We start from the raw sequence: 17876 nt of genomic DNA, 5'->3' as shown, positions 1-17876 counted from the left end.
AAAATCCAGGTTTAAAAGGTGTACAGCATCAGAATTTTTAAAAAGCCTTTGAAGCCAATTTTTTTGCACATATAAGATTTCTTCTTATGAACTTGCTATAATCATTATTTTTAGAGGATTTAAAAAACATACATTTTTTAGATTATCATTATCAAAAATTATCATTACCGCAACATGATATTACATGAAATATGCATTTACAAACTCATGTTTCGGTAATGAGAACGAAAAAGTTGTCTAGGTATGACAAACGAAATTTGTCCCTTCTAACAATTTTTTTCGAAAATGTTAGTTCCTTGAGGGCTTAAACAATGATTGAGAATTGTTGCGGAGGATGAGAAAATTGGTCTTGGACACATTTATATTCCTTATTATTGTCAATACATTTACTAATGATCACCAAATACCACATGTTTCTTTACTGTAAATGTTTATAGTTGCCTATAACATGCACTTAACCTTTTTTTTTTTAAATAATTATTTCCATGTCAAAGAACCCAAATCCAGTCATGGACACGTTGCGGTAATGAAAATGTTCACCTTATATTTGGAAAAAAACAACAATATTGTTTGGTATGATGTCATTTGAAATCATGTGCAAAATAGTACATGAAGAGATGTTTATAACCATATGCATCTTATTTTGATTGCATTTACTTTTATTATCAAAATGTTTCATGACACCTCGCAAGTCTAATTTGGCGAGAATCACCTGTTTGTGTTTGTATTACAGTAATGACAATGAGTAAAAATTCTGTTTCTTGTCATAAAAACGTCATAATCCAAAAAGTACCAGTTCTTAAAATAGATTTAATTGTCTACAGCAGTCATCTCCAACATGATGCCTGCGGGCACCAGGTTGCCCACACAGAGTCTGTGAGTTGCCCGCCAATGCAAATTCTATTAATAGCCTCAACTTTAATATTTATTTATTTCATATTTTTATATTAGCTTGGCTTCTTTTATGTATGTTAACATTTTAAACAAAGATAAAACATATCGACAAGTAAATTAAAAAGCAAAAGATTTGAGTAGACTTTATCAAAAAAGTAGCCCTCCAGGTTGTTTTATCAAGTGTGATATAGTCCTTGCTCACAAAAAGGTTGGAGACCCCTGGTGTAGAGTATATGCAAAGTATCTGTAAAAACATAGTTAGTGAAAACTTGATGTCATTTCACTCCATCAGAATCAAATGTACAGTATTTCCAATTAACAATTTCACAGCACATGGACTCCATCAGAGTCACATTCAGTCATCCTTACATATGCTTGATCTGAATGAATTTAGGGTTAGAGATAGATGTTTATTAAATTATGGTTACAGTATTTGCCCTGAGTAACTTGTGTAAGTGTAGATGACTGTCTCACAGCTGGAGAGAGAGAGTGTGTGTGTGTGTGTGTGTGTGTTTGAAGCTCCGCCTGCAGTATATGTGTCGTGTCATATATCCTCCTCCGCTGGCCAGTCGTCTGTATGATGGATGTCTGCGGTCTCTCCTCGACTCAGAGCAGCGTGTATTGTTCTCTGAGCTCTCTAGAAAACTTTCTTCCTCTCTCGCACACTTTGAAAAGATTAAAGCCGCGTGTAAGACTCCAGTACAGTGGTGAGTGTGATGTTTCTCTACAAATCTTTTCTCTTTGTTCTCCAAGAGATCTTCTAAAAATTTACACATAGCTGTCATCTATTCTTTTATAGAAATGAATGAGTAGATGTAGTACAGTAAGTCAGTGATGTTACTACAGTATGATCACATTATTGTCTGATGTTTTATCACTCACAGCACTGGATTTATATTCCTCTTAATCTTCCAACCCTGTTTTAACTTATATCGTTTAGCAACTTTGCCTTTGTATCATTGTAGCTTTGGGTGTGATCTGTCATTTTTTGCTTTTTTATCTGACTTGGTAGAGCAGTGCGTAAGCAACGCAAAGGTCATGGATCCCATAGATCACACATACTGACAAAATGTATAGCTTGCTTTGAATAAAACACTTTAAAAAGTGTTAAAGTAACATAAAAATATAAGTTAAACAATTTCAACTTGTTTTTATAAGTTATGTCAACTTATCACAGGTCAGAACTTAAGAGTATGTTAAATTGACTTGCATTTTTTTTTTACAGTAAAGCATTTGCTGAATGCATAAATGTAAAGTTTAAAGTTTGGGAATGTCTTCTCCAACAGCAATGACATCATTGAAATGTTTGCATACTGTTAATTGATTGGTATTATTTGTTTGCATATTGTGATTACTACAGTAAATGAGCTGTGTGTCAATGATATCTTGAGAACTGTATAGCAGTACTATTATGCAGAACAAAAGCTCACCCCCTAGATACATAAATGTATACTTAATATACACAAACACTATTTGTGCCTCTCACACATTGCTATTTAACAGAGGTGTAACTAAAAGCAAAGTTTACGTTTGAATGTTTTGTCTGGCATTGATTGTTCCCGTCATTTCTTCTGTGAGAATGGAAGGAACCGTTGGGTCTCAGTCTTGGGTGTTTTCTTTTAAATCTTTCTGTTTTGAAAAAAGAAAGTTTTCAGGCGTCTGTTTGCACATGTGAATATAAAGGACGTGAGTTGAACAGGAACAGCAGCACAGATGTATTTGATTACAGAAACTCTTTAGCTCTTAAACATCTCCGCACGTTCATGTGTCCTGCAGGCAACTCGAGAGAACGGCAGGATTTCCTCTGACACACTTGGAAATGTCTTACGCTGCATAACATGGCCATTATTTATAAACTTTCAGATGTTTTCCCTTCACATTTTTGTGTGGGTTAATGAATGACAGTGATACAGCTGAAATGTATTCCTGCTTGTGTCATTTCCTCTCTCTCTTGAAGCCAAGCCGTGTCCCGTCAGCTTTTTGAAACATCTGAAAGAGGTTCTCATGGTCTCACGGAGAGGTCCACCTGCTTAAGTAGTAGTAAATGTAGTACATTTAGTTTGGGTTATCATATATGCTTGTTGGGTATATGTGAGCTGTTCTTGTTTGTGTTAAATCTTTATGAGTTATCTATGTTTGCTCATACAGGATAAACATCATTTGGAAGCTTATTGTTTCATGCAAACCCCCAGGGATTTATTCGGCCAACAAATTTCTTGACTTCTAGCCATTTTAGCCACTTTTCTATTTTTTTATTCAGCTAGTGGAAACATTTTAATGACCATTATTGTACAGATTTACATTGACCTGAACCAGTAAATAATCACACACAGCTTTCTTGCAATCATATCATAGTCATATGAATTATACAACTATGGATCTCACAAAACCTAGTAAGAATATATTTCATCCCAACTCAAGAAAGATAGAAATCACATTTTTCCGTTAAGTAAATTAAAACATTTTCCCCAAAGAATTAGTTCTGTAATGGAAATGAAATGTATGTATTTGCTATCAAAATAAAAAATAATATTTTGACAGGTTTTGTCAAGATTCACTTTAGTAACTCGATTCCAAAGGAGTACTCCACTTGTTTTAAAAGAATCCTAATAATTTACTCACCCCCAAACTTTAATGTGGCGTTCACACCAGCCGCGGTAGAGGCGGCAAAAACGCGCAATTTGCGTGTAGTTGGATGCTTGAACATTTTGAGTTTACTCGCTTCATTCTTGCATGAAATCCGCTCGTGAAATTCCAGTCATTTAGACATTCTTGCGGAAATTCGCGTCGTGGGAGGGGCTTCTGCTACTCCGCTCGCTCCCTGTAAGCACGTGACTACTAGAGCAAGCTCCTGATTGGTTACCACGACGCGAATATCCGCCAAAGTTCAGATTTTTCAACTCTCGTGTTTCCCTGCTGCAATACACAATTTGTGCGTACGCGCCGCAGGATGCCTATTCGTGTCTTTACATTGACTTAACATTTAAATCCCTTGTGCTTGCCGCCTCTTCCGCATCAGGGGCCGGTTGCACCAGCTGTGCGTAAGTTACAACGTAGGCTTGTTACGACGTAAATGGGCACTAAGTTACAACTTATGCACTACTAAATGTTTTTGCGTAGCACCATTAAACTTAGTTTAAACGTAACAATACGTTGTAACTAAATATTTACGGAAGCCTCTATCCAGGAATAGTGGTCGGAATAAGATGTAAGCCAGATTAGATCACACAGATGAGCTCGTAATTGATTATGAAGAGCCGCAAGTTCGTCAACGAGTTTTCAAGAACTGTTTTGTTTTCTTTGTATCCATCAATTAAAATAAGAATACAATTTTTTCTTCCTGTTTATTTTCTCCTCCATGTGTGGGATAAATATTTTCAATTAAATGTATAAACTTTCAGTTTAGGCCAGTCAAGAATGAGTTTAAAATTACGTACTGTTCAGACTATTTCCTGTTTAACTATTAGAAGGCTTGTGATTGGGTTAAGAAAAATAGATGTCATTCTATGCGACAACGCATTACTTTACGGAGAGCTTACGACCTACTAGCTACGTTCTGCCTTAAGAACAAATGGTGCAACCTAATAAAGTACAGAGTTAGTAAATATAAGCTATAAACTAGCTAGTAGTTACTAAGCCTCTAGTTTGGACTTTACGTTCCAGTTTAAGTAAGAACTTGTGAACGACTGGTGCAACCCTACCCTTGTGTGAATGCCACATAAGAAAGGATGTGTTAATTTTTTACAATTTTCTGTGTTTAACACATTTAGGGACAGATTTACTAACGGCTTGCGACAGCACAAACGCGCAGTGGATAATTAGCGCTAAAAGGTATTGTCTAGTTTTTTTTGCGACTGACCTTTTAGGAGTTTCCCTTTCAGACGCAAAATTTATGGGAGGAGATTATTTAGCTGATTCACCAACGCAATTTAATAATGTTGGCACGTGGGATATCCCCCCCCCAAAAAAAATTTACTTTACACCACCTTATTTTGCGTTCTATGCATCAGTGCAACCTCGCGTATTACGTAATCACATCGAAAGGTCATAGGTTACATATGTGAAAAGCAGACTTGTGGACCATTTTTAACAATAAACTGACACAAAGACATTATTTAGTATCACTGCACATACAACAACATCAGAATTGTTCTTTTTCTCCACACTTGCAAACACTGGAGCGGTAGTTTCGCATATGCCATGCGCAGTGGCTGCGGTGACTTCTCTTCCGAGGGGTGCGAATTCAAAATGTGTGTTGCTAATTTTTTGTTAAATGTGTTTGTTGCGTCATGTGAATCATGTGCATCGCAAGTCTTGTCAAAATAAGTGCTTGCTGCACATGCTTCAAAAGCGTTTATGAGAAAACTAACTTAAAATACTCGCAAGACTGTAACTTAACACTAAACTCTGATTACGCATGAGATTATGCGTATGTCTGGCAACCGTGAGCGTCTCTTTTATCATAAATCCTTTAGACGCATTTGCAGCAAGCGCTTATTTTGGCATGACACGTGATGCACATAGGATCACCCGACACGCAGAACACATATTTTGAAATTACGAACCACACACATAACGGGCTACATAAATGTACATTGTGATAAGCTTCGCATCGTGCGCCCTCGAAAAAGAAGTCACCAACCGCCACAGGTCATGCGTGACCTTTCGACGTTATTACATAATACGCAAGGTCAACCTGGTTCATCATAATGCTCGTTTCGCTAGATAAGACCCTTATACCTCTGTTGGGATTATTTAGAGCCCTTTGAAGCTGTGTTAAACTGTAAATTGTTGATGTCCACTAAAGTCCACTATCTGGAGATAATCTTGAGATGTTTTTCTCATAAAACTTAATTTCTTCTCAATTGAACAAAGAAAGACAAAACATCTTGGATAACATGGGGGTAAGTAAATGATCAGAATTTTTTATCAGAGTGGAGTAATCCTTTAAAAATAAACTTTATACAGAAACACAATAGAAGAACCATTTTTGGTACCTTAAACTAAAGAACTGTCCAGTCAAAGGTTTGTGAAACCAAAAGGTTCTTCAGATGTTTATGGAACTGTCTATGCCCAAAAATTGTTCTTTTATGACATCATGGAGCACCTTTATTGTATTAGAATGTAACTCTTCTGTGTTTTTATGATCAATATTCCACATTTAAACAAATAACATGTGGCTTGAATATTTAATTTTATTCACAGCTCTCTTAATCCTACAACTTGAAAATACATGTTTGCATGCAAAGAATATGTTGCACATTGAAGAAAGCAGGCCGGTCATGTGATTGGACCATAATAAAGTGTTTATCACAGCAGCTCATATTGACCACATCACAGAGCTGGACTTTTCTCATTGCATTGATGAAAATGGCCAGATTTGGTGCAGCTTTGACTCGAGGGCATGTCACTTAACAAATGAATGCTTCTCTCTTTGAGCACAGTCGAGGCAGTCACAGAGAGCGCGACCACGAGACCCCCGAGCCTCTCGCCTTGAAGGAATGTGCATGTTTTCAGCGGAATGAAGGGAACGTCTCATATCGTCTCACGAGTATAAGAATCTGTTTTGTGCCCTTAGATCTTTTTGGCATTTGTTGATGTCCCATTACAGCATTCAAAGCCATTTTTGGCAAATTGGAGCTTAACTATTACCCCATACGAACCTCTCATGTTTGTATTTGTAATCAAGAGGTTTGTGGGAAAAGAAGCAGAAAGGTTCAGGTCAAAGTTTTATACTACTTTTAGATTTTATCTGTGAGAACACAGAACTGAAGTTTGGTGTGCACACCAAAGCTTTTAAACGAGGCTGAAAATGTCAGGCGGACGCCGACTATCACCTTTTTTCAGCCGACTGCTAGCTTTTTTTGGTTGCTGTGAACCTTCTGCTTTGTTTATCAGTTGTTGAACGATGCGCCAGTTGGTTGTTGTGATGTTTATCCCGCCCCTTCTCCATCTCCACTGTGATTGGACAGCCATGTGAGAACTGACATTGACGAGCTGGGCTTTTCACCCAAAGTGGTATATTTTTTAACTCTCGACGCTGAGCGCGGTAAAAATGCAGAGCGCTGGCTTTCAGCGCAGAAAAAAATGCCAGCTGCGTGCCTACATTTGAAATAACGAACTTGAGCGTGCAAAAGACGCGAAATGTGAATCGCCCCTTATAATATAGTATTATAGACCATTTTGAATTACATCATCTCATTTTGTGTTTCTCAGTAGAAAGAACAAGCATGAATTTTAAGTTTCTAGCCCCCCTAAAGGGCATCTATTATGCAAAATCCATGTTTACATAAATGCGTGTTTGTACATAAATGTGTGTTGGCAGTGTGTGAACATCCACCCATTCCTTCTTTTTTAATCCCCATTAAACTAAAGCAGTCTTATTAGACTTTTTTGATTCTCCTGTTAATGTGATGTCACACTGATTAAGCCCCACCCACAGTTACTGACTGACAGTCCTGCATTACAATAGTTTCTGCCCTCAGCGAGTTGTAAGCTGTCTGCCATATCTCAAGAGTGAGTGAGTGTCTCAGACTGTATTCACAGAAATCAGATCTATTTGAACTGAAAGCGCATACTGTTTCTTAGTAAGGGGTTGAGGAGCAGTAGCTCATTTGCATTTAAAGGTACAAACACGAAAACAGTGTGTTTTTAGACATGGTATGTTGGGAATTTTAAGTTGAAATGTCACAGACACATTCTGGGCACACCTGGTGCCCTTTAAGGTTCTTGAGTGTTGATATTAATGTATTCATAGTGCATATCATTTTGGTTCTGGTGTTTGTTTTTATAATGCGCATCATTGTTTATGTCCTTAAAGGCTGTGTTGAATGAAGTCTTTGAGTCTTCACTGATGTGTGTAAATCTGAGCCAAGTGAGTCTTTGGCTGTGTCACTTCCTGCAGCAGAGCTCTGGTCAGTCTGCAGAATATTAATCACCCTTATAAACTGTTCAGTGTGTGTGAACATCAGAGATAAACCTCGCAGGTGCACACACAGAGAGAGAGAGATCTGCTATAGCACACACAGGTTACAGGATTCAGCAAATGAGGAGTATTGAGTTCACAGAACGGTCCTGCTTAGAAATTACAATATTTTTTTTTTTAGTTTCACTCGCTGCTTAAAATGTTAAAGCTCATTATTGTACATTATTATTAGGTTTGTCTTGTAGGTTCTGAAGTATATTTGGACATCTGATTGTTGGACAGCAGGAGTATTTAAAGTCAGAAGAGTCTCAGGGGTACTCTTGGATAATTTGGACGTTCTTTGAAGATACATGTTGGTTGCTTTGTTTGTTGACATTTTTGTAAATCTCAGTTTTTTTTTGGAGTATTATGGATTAAACACGTCTCTCCTGCGTTTACTATGGAGACAAACACTGAACAAGATGCATGTGCAGATTTAAGCACACCGGACAGTTTTTCATGTGTATGGGCAGACATGATGAATATCTTGGTGAGTTTACTGTATTGTGATTTATTATTATCAAGTTGTGGATGCTTTGTGTCCAAGTCCTCATTTAAAATCATTCAGCATTATGTTTAATTAGTATGCTGAATATTTGAACGCTAGATTTCCTGGCATTTAAAGGTTTGTTGTTTTATCATCGGCATGTGAATCTTGATACGTGATGTGTAGTAAAAAAATGAAATCAGGGAAATAAAATGGCAAAGTTTTAAATGTCAATAAAGGCATTTTAATGTCAAGGTGTTTTTGATGTTTGTAAGTCATTTCAGTTTCAAGTTCATTCATTTGGGGGTTTCATTTTAATAGTGAATCCCCAGTGAAGTACATACTTTAAAGTGCATGATGTAGGTTGGTAAAGTGTGAAGCAGTCCAGTGTTGTGGTTTTCCTGCAGAGTTTGTTATGGTAAACCATACCCTGGGTTAAACTTCAGTGCTGTTGCTGACCTAATGATTTGAATGTGTGCATACGGGCATAGTTCACTAAAATGTCAGAATGCTCGTAAATTCTTTTAAAAGTTTGAGGAGATGATCTTGCAGATTTTGAGATGTTGTCTTGCCCGCAGCTCCTCAAGGTCTTCACTGAACTCATAACACAGGTCGGGTATGTGTCACACAATAGCAGGAAGATGTTTTTGGATTTTCTATTAACTTCCAAATGAGGTTCATCAGATTTATTTTTGCAGGAAACAGCCGAATAAAGCTCAGAGTTATATTGACTCCTGAATTATTGTATCAGTTAAATCTCTGTATAGTAACCATACGGCAAAAAAAAATTAAATATTTTTTTATATATTTAAAAATTTCATCGCTGTCCTTCCGGAAGCTTATATGTCCAAATTCACTCTCTTTCAAGAAACAGAATAAACACTGTATTTTTTTAATGATTACTTACTGTTTTGTCTAAAGTTGACAACCACTTTTAATATTTTTTATTGATGGAATATTTGTTAAACCCAAATATAAAGAGTGACCAATAATAATGAGTTATGACAAAAAATGAAATAAAATTTCATAAAATATGGAGATACAAGATTTTGTAAGGACAGCCATAATATATAAAAAATGGTCAAAAGTATATTTGCTGAAATATATTTTGTACGGAGCCCCTATGGGGACATGGAACTATCACGTGCGCACCTGAAACTTTCGCGTGCGCACTTTTTTTCATGTGAGCACGCAAGTTTCACGTGAGCTCGTGAAACTAAACTTTCAAAAAAATTCTGCACATGAAGGTTTTGTGTGAGCATATGAAACTAAACTTTAGATTTTTTTACTCCAATGTCACCTTAAGAGCTCGGTTATTTTGGAATGTTTACAAAAAAAAATTTTTTCGCTATAATTTTTGGACATTCTTTTGTATATTTTGTGTAATAATATTTTTCAGGGAAATAAATTGTAAAGCATTAAAAAATATATTTATTTATTTACATATATTTCAATCCATGGAAATATATTCACATCATATTGGTAGAAAAACCTGTAAACATTACAGTTTTAAAAAGGTTCAAATTACATATATTTTCCACTTAAAAAATATATGTATTTAGCATTCACCGCCAGCCTTTTTAAGAAAAGTTGCCCACCTGCATTTTTGTGATTTTAACAAAATTTTCACAAAATTCCTTGCATGAAAAATCATTTTCTATAAATGTATAAACATACAAATTATATTAAATTAAAGAACACACCCTCTGCTTTCAAACAAACAATAAACAAACAAAACAAACAAACAAAACGGGGAAAAAACGTTTCATTATATATTTACTTTTTCTACTTAATTTAACCACTGAAATATGGATATTTCTCTTCAAAAATACAACTTTTGAGCAAAAAGCTTTAAAAATTGCGTCTTTGTAAAGGAATTTATGTTAGAGATCAGACTCAGAATGACTATCAAACATAAAGGCAGTTAAAATAACCATTAAAGCGTAACTAAACCCCTGGTCAGAGCCTGACTCCACCCACTGGCAATATTTAAAAAATGCAAGAAAAGTGGGCAGATCCCAACGGAGATAGAGGGGACGAACTAAGCTCGTACCAAGCATGTGGTGAGATCGTAACACGGGCGTGGTGAGCTTGAACCTGCTTACGTCACGAGTTACTTTTTGGACCCAACATCCAATAGGAAAATTCAACTGCAGTAGGCACCGTTCAACCTGAAGAGGGCAGCACTAATAAAGCATCATTCTTACAGATCATTAACTAAAAAAAGTTGGTTAAGGGTTTAGTTACTCTTTAAATCTTTTTAACTTCCGTTTTTGATAAATTCGATTTGGCGCCATCTGGTGGATAAAAGCGGTATTACATTTTCACTTTGAAATTCGTCCAAAAAGGCATATTTATTAGTTAAATATGAACTCATAAATGACGAGATAACTCGTCAATGGCGGTGAATGAGTTAAAATATATTCAGGTAAAAAATAACTTTTTGCAATATGGGATGTAAAATTAGAAATGTATTTGCTTCCCCTTGAAACATTTAGAAATTTATGTTGATATATGAAGGTTAAAACTTAAAACAAAATTGAGCATTACCTTCTACAAAATGTATTTAGCATATATTTAAAATATATTTTTGGCCAGGAACATTTATTTTTTGTCATATGGGTAGGATAACAACAAAATAAAAAAATAAAAAATAAAATGTATTTTATTTTACTCCTTAATCCTAAATGTTTTCTGTAATCATCACTGAAGTAACAGAGTTAAAACCTTATTTGTTAAAAAACAGCATAAAGGTAATAAAAAGAGACCCTCACTTACCTGAGGTTTAAATTCAGTCCCTCATGAACCCCTGATGGGACTCAAACCAACCTTTGTTACCAGACCAGATCTTTATCCAATAAACCAGATCATATGGTCTCATACGGGCTGGAGTTGATCTAAAATAGCTTTTAAAGACATGCTTGACTGATTCTCGTTTCTTATTAATCTGTGACAATCCAGAAAAGACCGAAAAGAAGCAAAAGGAGAAAGATTCTCAATAGTGATTGTAGCACATTGTTTTCTTCACAGACTGTAAATAATGAGTTCATTGTTCTCGTGTGCTGTAGGATGGATCTCTGGCTAACATTGAGGATTTGGCCCAGGAGTATTCAGAGTATTACAGCACATCTTACAGCGACGTGTGTGACAGAATGGAGGAGTTACGCAAGCGGAGAGTTTCTCAGGAAGCAGAGGCGGTAAGATGATCTTTAATTTACTTTCTATTTCTGATTGTGCTTTTATTTAAACATGTTATCTTTCATTGTATGCCCCATCTACATTTATAAATAAGGAGTAACCAAATGTCACTCTTTGAAAATGAGACATCATTTGTCCCAGAACATCATGTAGATAACATTTTGTGTGGCTAGATAACCATTAAACAGTTTGTCAGGGAGTTTTTGATGAAAGTGCTGTATGGTGTTGTTTTTTTAGGGAAAGTCTGAATCAACAGCATCCCTTCAGCTGCGTCTGGAGATCCAGGTGAGTCAGAATGAACCCTACAAACATCTCGTGCTTTTATGAGAAAGGCATTGATTGTGTAATTTTTACTATAAATAGTCTCAAACTAAAAAACTAAGCCATAGTATGAAATGTTTTGTTTTTCCCAGGAATCACTTGGACTTTCTAGTGCAGTGTCCACCCCTGAGGTAGAGAGAAGGTCTGCGATCAAGAAATGAAATGTATAGTGAAATGGTAAAAGGTCCAATAAGAGTCAATCTAAAAATGAAAGGTAGTCGTGTATTTGAAGTTCCTGGACATACTGGTCATAGGACACAAGAGACCAGAACATTACTCCACAATGAAACATATCCGGTCATCTGGAAATTGGAGATGATACATGTATTTCCTTTTGACCCCGTTTGTCCTCCTGTTCCTTCCTTTCATTGTGCACCAAATGAGACATTATTTGAATCACCAACATCAGCATGTTCGGACACGTAATGAACGACTAATGCAAAGAAAAAAAAGCATTTCTTTCCCTGAAATACTTACGGCAGGTGTACATGACCCTACTTTTATTACTTAAAGTCATAAATAACCAATACGTCCATATGTACATTTTCAGGTTACAGTTAAGCTTATAAGCTATATTGGAAAATTTGTATCAGTGAGTTATTTATACATTGTTATAAAATGTTTTTGGCAAGTATTTTAAATACAAGATTAAAACAGATTTGCTCTCACGGTTCTGCAGATATCCATGCAAACATCAGCACCACATACACAGCTGAGAGAAAAATAAATACAAAGAGGAATTCATGAGCCATGTGATCGCCACTGTCTCTTTAAAAGCCCTCTGCTGGGTGAAAAGCTTTTATTGTGACCGAGAGCGACAGCAGCGTCTGCTTTACCTGCTCTGATCGAACACTCGCTCTAATCATGATGCAGACTAGTTAAGAGACAAACAGCTGACAGGTTAAACACATATTACTCTGGAAATGAACCAATATATGAAGAAGATGATGATGATGAGGGAGAGCAGGTGAGGTAAAGATGCTTATTTACCCTGTTTTTTACACTTTGCTCATGTTTATATTTGTGCTGTTATTTTCAGGCCAACAATGCAGAAGTCCAGTTCTGAAGATGGATCAGGTCGGTACTTTCTGTGTCTATTCGATCATATTTGATTTTACAGTGCAAATAGCAGGGATGGTCACATTTTTTAAAAGTTTTATGTATGTAATGTGATATTCCGAGATATTTTATTGGCTAGAATTTTCTCTTTGTAAATGCAATCTCCTTACTAGTGCTGGGCATAGATTAATCTAGATACAAAATAAAAGTAATTTTTTGCATAATATATGAGTTTGTGCTGTGTGGAAATATTATGTATATTTAAACACACGCACACATAAATAAATAAATAAATAAATATATTTATATAAGAACATTTTTATTTATATATATATTTTAGTTATATATAATATAGAATATATACAAATATAAATAAATATATTTACACATGTAAATGTTTCTTAAATACATACATGAATGTGTGTGTATTTATATATACATAATAATTACACAAAGCACAAACTTATATATTATGCAAAAAAATTACTTTTATTTTGTATGAGATTAATCTAGATTAATCTATGCCCAACACTATTCCTTACACTTTTTTAAAAATGCTTAATCGTCCAGTAATTATAAAAAACTGAAAATGGAAATCCATTACTATAGAAATAAAAAAATACATTGGGGATTTAAATTCTATTCATACTGTAATTTTAAATCATTTTAATATCAGTAAATACAATTTTTAATATATCAATAAAAAAAAGTTATGATATAAAATTAAGAATAATTTCAAAACAAGCTTTTATTGAAGCACACAAGATTTTTGATGATGATAGATAAACATGGATTATCACATCGTCATTTTCATGCCAGATGACATTAAATTAAAACAGAACTGAAACTATTTTAACATAATTTTATCATTTTTTTTATTAAATTATTTAATTTAAATCATATAGTTTCACTTTTGGTCTCAGATTTTTGGACCTTACTGTACTTAATTACAGATTTTAGAAATCAAAGCCGTAAAAACATTCATTGATTGTAAAAGTTTGTTTCAAACAACAGGAAAGTGGGACAGCAAAAAGAAAAACAAATCGTTCTGGCAAAGTTTCCGCAAGACGCAGAAAGAAAGCATCCGAGTGCCACCGAAAGGTGCTTTATCCCACAGTGTTTCAGACTTTGATTAGATCCCCATAAATGTTGATTAAAATGATAGACTTTAACCATTGGTGTTTTAGGGGAGGACCTGGGTTTTGTGGCCAGTGAGATCACGATGAGCGATGAAGAGCGAATTCAACTGATGATGATGGTGAAGGAGAAGATGATCACAGTGGAGGAAGCTCTGGCTCGGGTACGAAGCGCTTCTAATGATGCTTTTAAACCCGAATCACTACAACAACTTGCACTGATGTTTTTTTTCTTGTCCCCCAGCTGAAGGAATATGAAACACAGAACAAGCAGTCCAATAGCACAGATGTGATCGAATGGAGCGACACACAAAGTTTCTCCATGACCGAATCCTCCTACTGCCATGTGAGTCCCTGTCTGCTTTACATTTATAAAAATAAATTTGGAGATGCAAAGCAAGAGTTGTGGCTTTCCCCAGAGCTCCTCTCTCTCCTGAGGTAGATTCAGATTAAATCCATGTTTGTTGTGATGACTGTTTATTGGTAGATGTGACTTACAGGGAGGATTTGTTACCCCCCTTCATGTCCACCATATGAACCGTGGCACCCGCCTCACCCAATGTCCAACCCCCGGGCGATGTCTCACCCCCTCTGGGCCCATGGGCAGGGTCCTATTCATCCACCCTATAACCCCCCATTGTGTATTTTGGGCCGGTTGAATGCAGGGCTGTGCTCAGTCTCCACTGCAGCCTGCAGCTCTTTTGTGGAGGGATTGTGTGATTAGTGTTTTTAGATGAAGAGCCCATTCCATAATTTCACAACATGGCCCCACAACTGACTGTTTTTAGTATTTGCTGGATTTTAGTACCGTGTTTGCTCATGGCTGATGATAAAACCAAAGATTCAGTTAGACTTACTGAAGGGCTTTTCTCACTTGATCCAGTAAGCAACATCCTAAAAGTAGTGGTCTAGCAACCACCCAGAACATCCAGATTATCACAAGGTTTCATGAAGATTTACCTTGGTATACAGGTATATACTTATTTCGTACCATGCAGTATTGCAAAATACCATGATATTACCACTTTATTGATGGGCAATAAGGTGAATAATTTAAAAAAGCATTTCATGCTCTATTGTGACACAAGAGGTGATTGAATATTAAAGGTTTAAAAATAAGGACTTGGTGACATCTGCGTTGATAATTTGGAGACTCATGAATATGCGTTTCATTTTTAAAAGCTTATTCAATATACTATATATCAGGGTTTCCCAAACTGGGGTCTCGAAACCCTGGTGGCATGCGAGGGAAGTGCAGGGGGTTTGTGAATTGATGAAAATCTATTCATTAGTTACTATTTAACAGTGGCGGGCGGTGCGAGAGGCGCAAATTCAAAATATTTGTTCGGAGTGTCATGTGTTGCTCATTATGTCAAAATATGTGTTTGGTGCGTCATGTGAACTTATGTGCATCATGCATCATTTCAAAATACGTGCCCAATGCACATGTGTCGAAGGGGTTTATGATTAAAAAAACGCTTGCGTTCACAAAATGCTTGCAAGACATGACCTTAACACGAAATTCTGATTACACGAGATGATTGACGCGAGCGTCTCTTTTATCACAAACCCATTTGAAGCGTCTGCAGCAGGCACTTATTTTGACATGACACGTAATGCACATGATGAACCACACGTGACATGACGGGATAAATACATTTTGTGAAGAGCTTTGCATAAAATGTAAATAAATATTTTTGAAAATATTATTTGTTTATTCTGAATGTTATGTAAACATTACACAACACTACAATATATCAGAAAAATGAAAACCCATGTAGGTTCAATAACAGGTAATAATAACAATAACTATGTAAAATATAACTTTTAAACACATATGAAAAAAGTTAAACTTGTAAATGTGCTATTAAATTGTTGAAATATTTACTTGAAATCTCAAGGGGTACTTCAAGTAAATAATTTAGTTCAAGGGGGTTCGCCTGACAAAAAAGTTTGAAAACCCCTGCTATATTTTATAGCAAAATATAATGGTACCGTATTACAACACTTTTAATGTTTTTCTTCACCATAAACAAACTTTCTCAAACCATAACCTGAGTAATGTTTTTGTTATCTTCAGTAATAACAATAGTTTAACTTTATATGGTTAAATTTCACAGATTCCTGTTCCTCCCTCTGAAATAGTTTCTTACCATCAGAGCCAAAAACTTCTGCACACAAGAGTCGTTTATAACAAACATAAAACTCGAATAAACTCAAATAGTATCGAACCTGCAGTCTGACACGTTTCATTAAGTTTATTTCAAGCACAGCGGCTCCTCTTAAACACGCTGTTCAACATGTATGAACCGTAAATGATGCTGTATTTAAAGTTTTCCTGTTGCTGTCTGGTTTTTCTTCTGTATGTGGTTTGTGAACCCTCAGACACAGATGATTTCTGAGAAATAGACAGAGTTTTAAAAGCGTTTCGACCTGTGCTGCTATAAGAGAGACTTTACTTGTTTATCTCCTCTGACTTTTATTCATGAACTTATGAACATATATTTAATAGACAAAAACACCAGTAAAACCAGTCCTTAAAACATCAGAAATGTTACATAGACTCAGTTTAAGGTTGTTTTGGTGTTTTATTTTGATATTTTAAATAACAAAACTGGATTTTGTACATTTGTCTAAAACTACTACTGTGTCTGTCAGTCTCTAAACAGGTTCAGATCTTTCTGTGTTTTTCACATGCACTTATTTATAAAGGTTGTATATCCTCAATGTTTGGTTTGCCATATACTAAACACCACAGAAAGTTTGTGGTCAGAATAGTGAAAATACTTTCCATTACACAAAAAACAGTCTGCTGTCAGTCTATGTTTAAACACTCGACTTCTAGCTTGCATATGAAAATGTACTGCATTTTTGTATTTATATTATTATATGTTTTTGTGATTTTAAGCAGTCCAGAGATCAGTCTGAAGATGAACAGGACGAGTCTGTCACTTTCCGTCGGCTTCATAAAATCGTCAATTCAACCCGACGTGTGAGAAAAAAGCTTATTAGGATAGAAGAGACCAGAAAACATGGAGTAAAGGGTGGGTGACTTATGCTTTTAATAAAATACACATGCACAAATACACAAAGTAAACATGAAGCAATGTGAAATAGTGTTACAGTGTTTACACCTGTCAGGGAAATCTAAATTGCATTGCTTATAGCTAACAAGCTTCAATATGCATTTTTTTCATTATATATGTAAAAATCATTACACATAACACATAACATATAGCATATAACACGTAGCATATAACAAATAATATAACATAACATATAGCATATAACACGTAGCATATAACACATTATATAACATAACACATAGCATATAACACATAGCACATAACCTAACTAACACATAGCATATAACATAACATATAGCATAACATAACCTAACACATAGCATATAACACATAGAACATAAAATATAACATATAACACATAGCATATAACTTGTAGCATAACATAACACATAGCATATAATGCATAGCAATAACACATAACATATAGCTTAGATCAAATATATCATAACATAGCATAACATAACATACCATTGCATGCCATACCAATGCATAGCATACCATTGCATAGCATATAACACAGCATATAACACATAGCATATAGCATAGCATATAACACGCAGCACTAACACATAACATATAGTATAGCGTCGCATTGCAGCATGTAACATATAACATAGCATAGCATAGCATAGCTAACATACAGCATAGCATAACATAGCTTAGCATAAAAAACATTGCATAGCATAACATAGCTTAGCATAACATAAAATATAACATATAACAAAACATAT

At 35.4% G+C, this 17876-nt stretch overlaps 1 protein-coding gene across 6 annotated transcripts in view; it reads left to right on the top strand.

Annotated features, from left to right (window-relative positions):
* sash1b (SAM and SH3 domain containing 1b) overlaps positions 1-17876 on the top strand; it is a 92746-nt gene that overhangs the window by 60508 nt on the left and 14362 nt on the right. The window contains exons 1-9 of one of the 6 annotated variants that reach the window (XM_055172027.2): positions 1445-1601; positions 11414-11542; positions 11781-11828; positions 11957-12006; positions 12904-12941; positions 13938-14024; positions 14111-14223; positions 14304-14405; positions 16968-17103. In XM_055172027.2, the coding sequence (XP_055028002.2) occupies positions 11498-11542; positions 11781-11828; positions 11957-12006; positions 12904-12941; positions 13938-14024; positions 14111-14223; positions 14304-14405; positions 16968-17103 (619 nt within the window). In that variant the 5' untranslated portion in view covers positions 1445-1601; positions 11414-11497. Of the gene's footprint in view, positions 1-1444; positions 1602-8028; positions 8349-11413; positions 11543-11780; positions 11829-11956; positions 12007-12653; positions 12832-12903; positions 12942-13937; positions 14025-14110; positions 14224-14303; positions 14406-16967; positions 17104-17876 lie in introns of those variants that run through there. The other 5 variants (XM_055172025.2, XM_055172026.2, XM_055172024.2 and 2 more) reach the window with 5 other exon arrangements.

Source organism: Misgurnus anguillicaudatus, chromosome 7, assembly GCF_027580225.2.
Source record: "Misgurnus anguillicaudatus chromosome 7, ASM2758022v2, whole genome shotgun sequence".
Lineage (NCBI taxonomy): Eukaryota > Metazoa > Chordata > Actinopteri > Cypriniformes > Cobitidae > Misgurnus > Misgurnus anguillicaudatus.
This window is presented reverse-complemented; position numbering and strand designations above follow the sequence as displayed.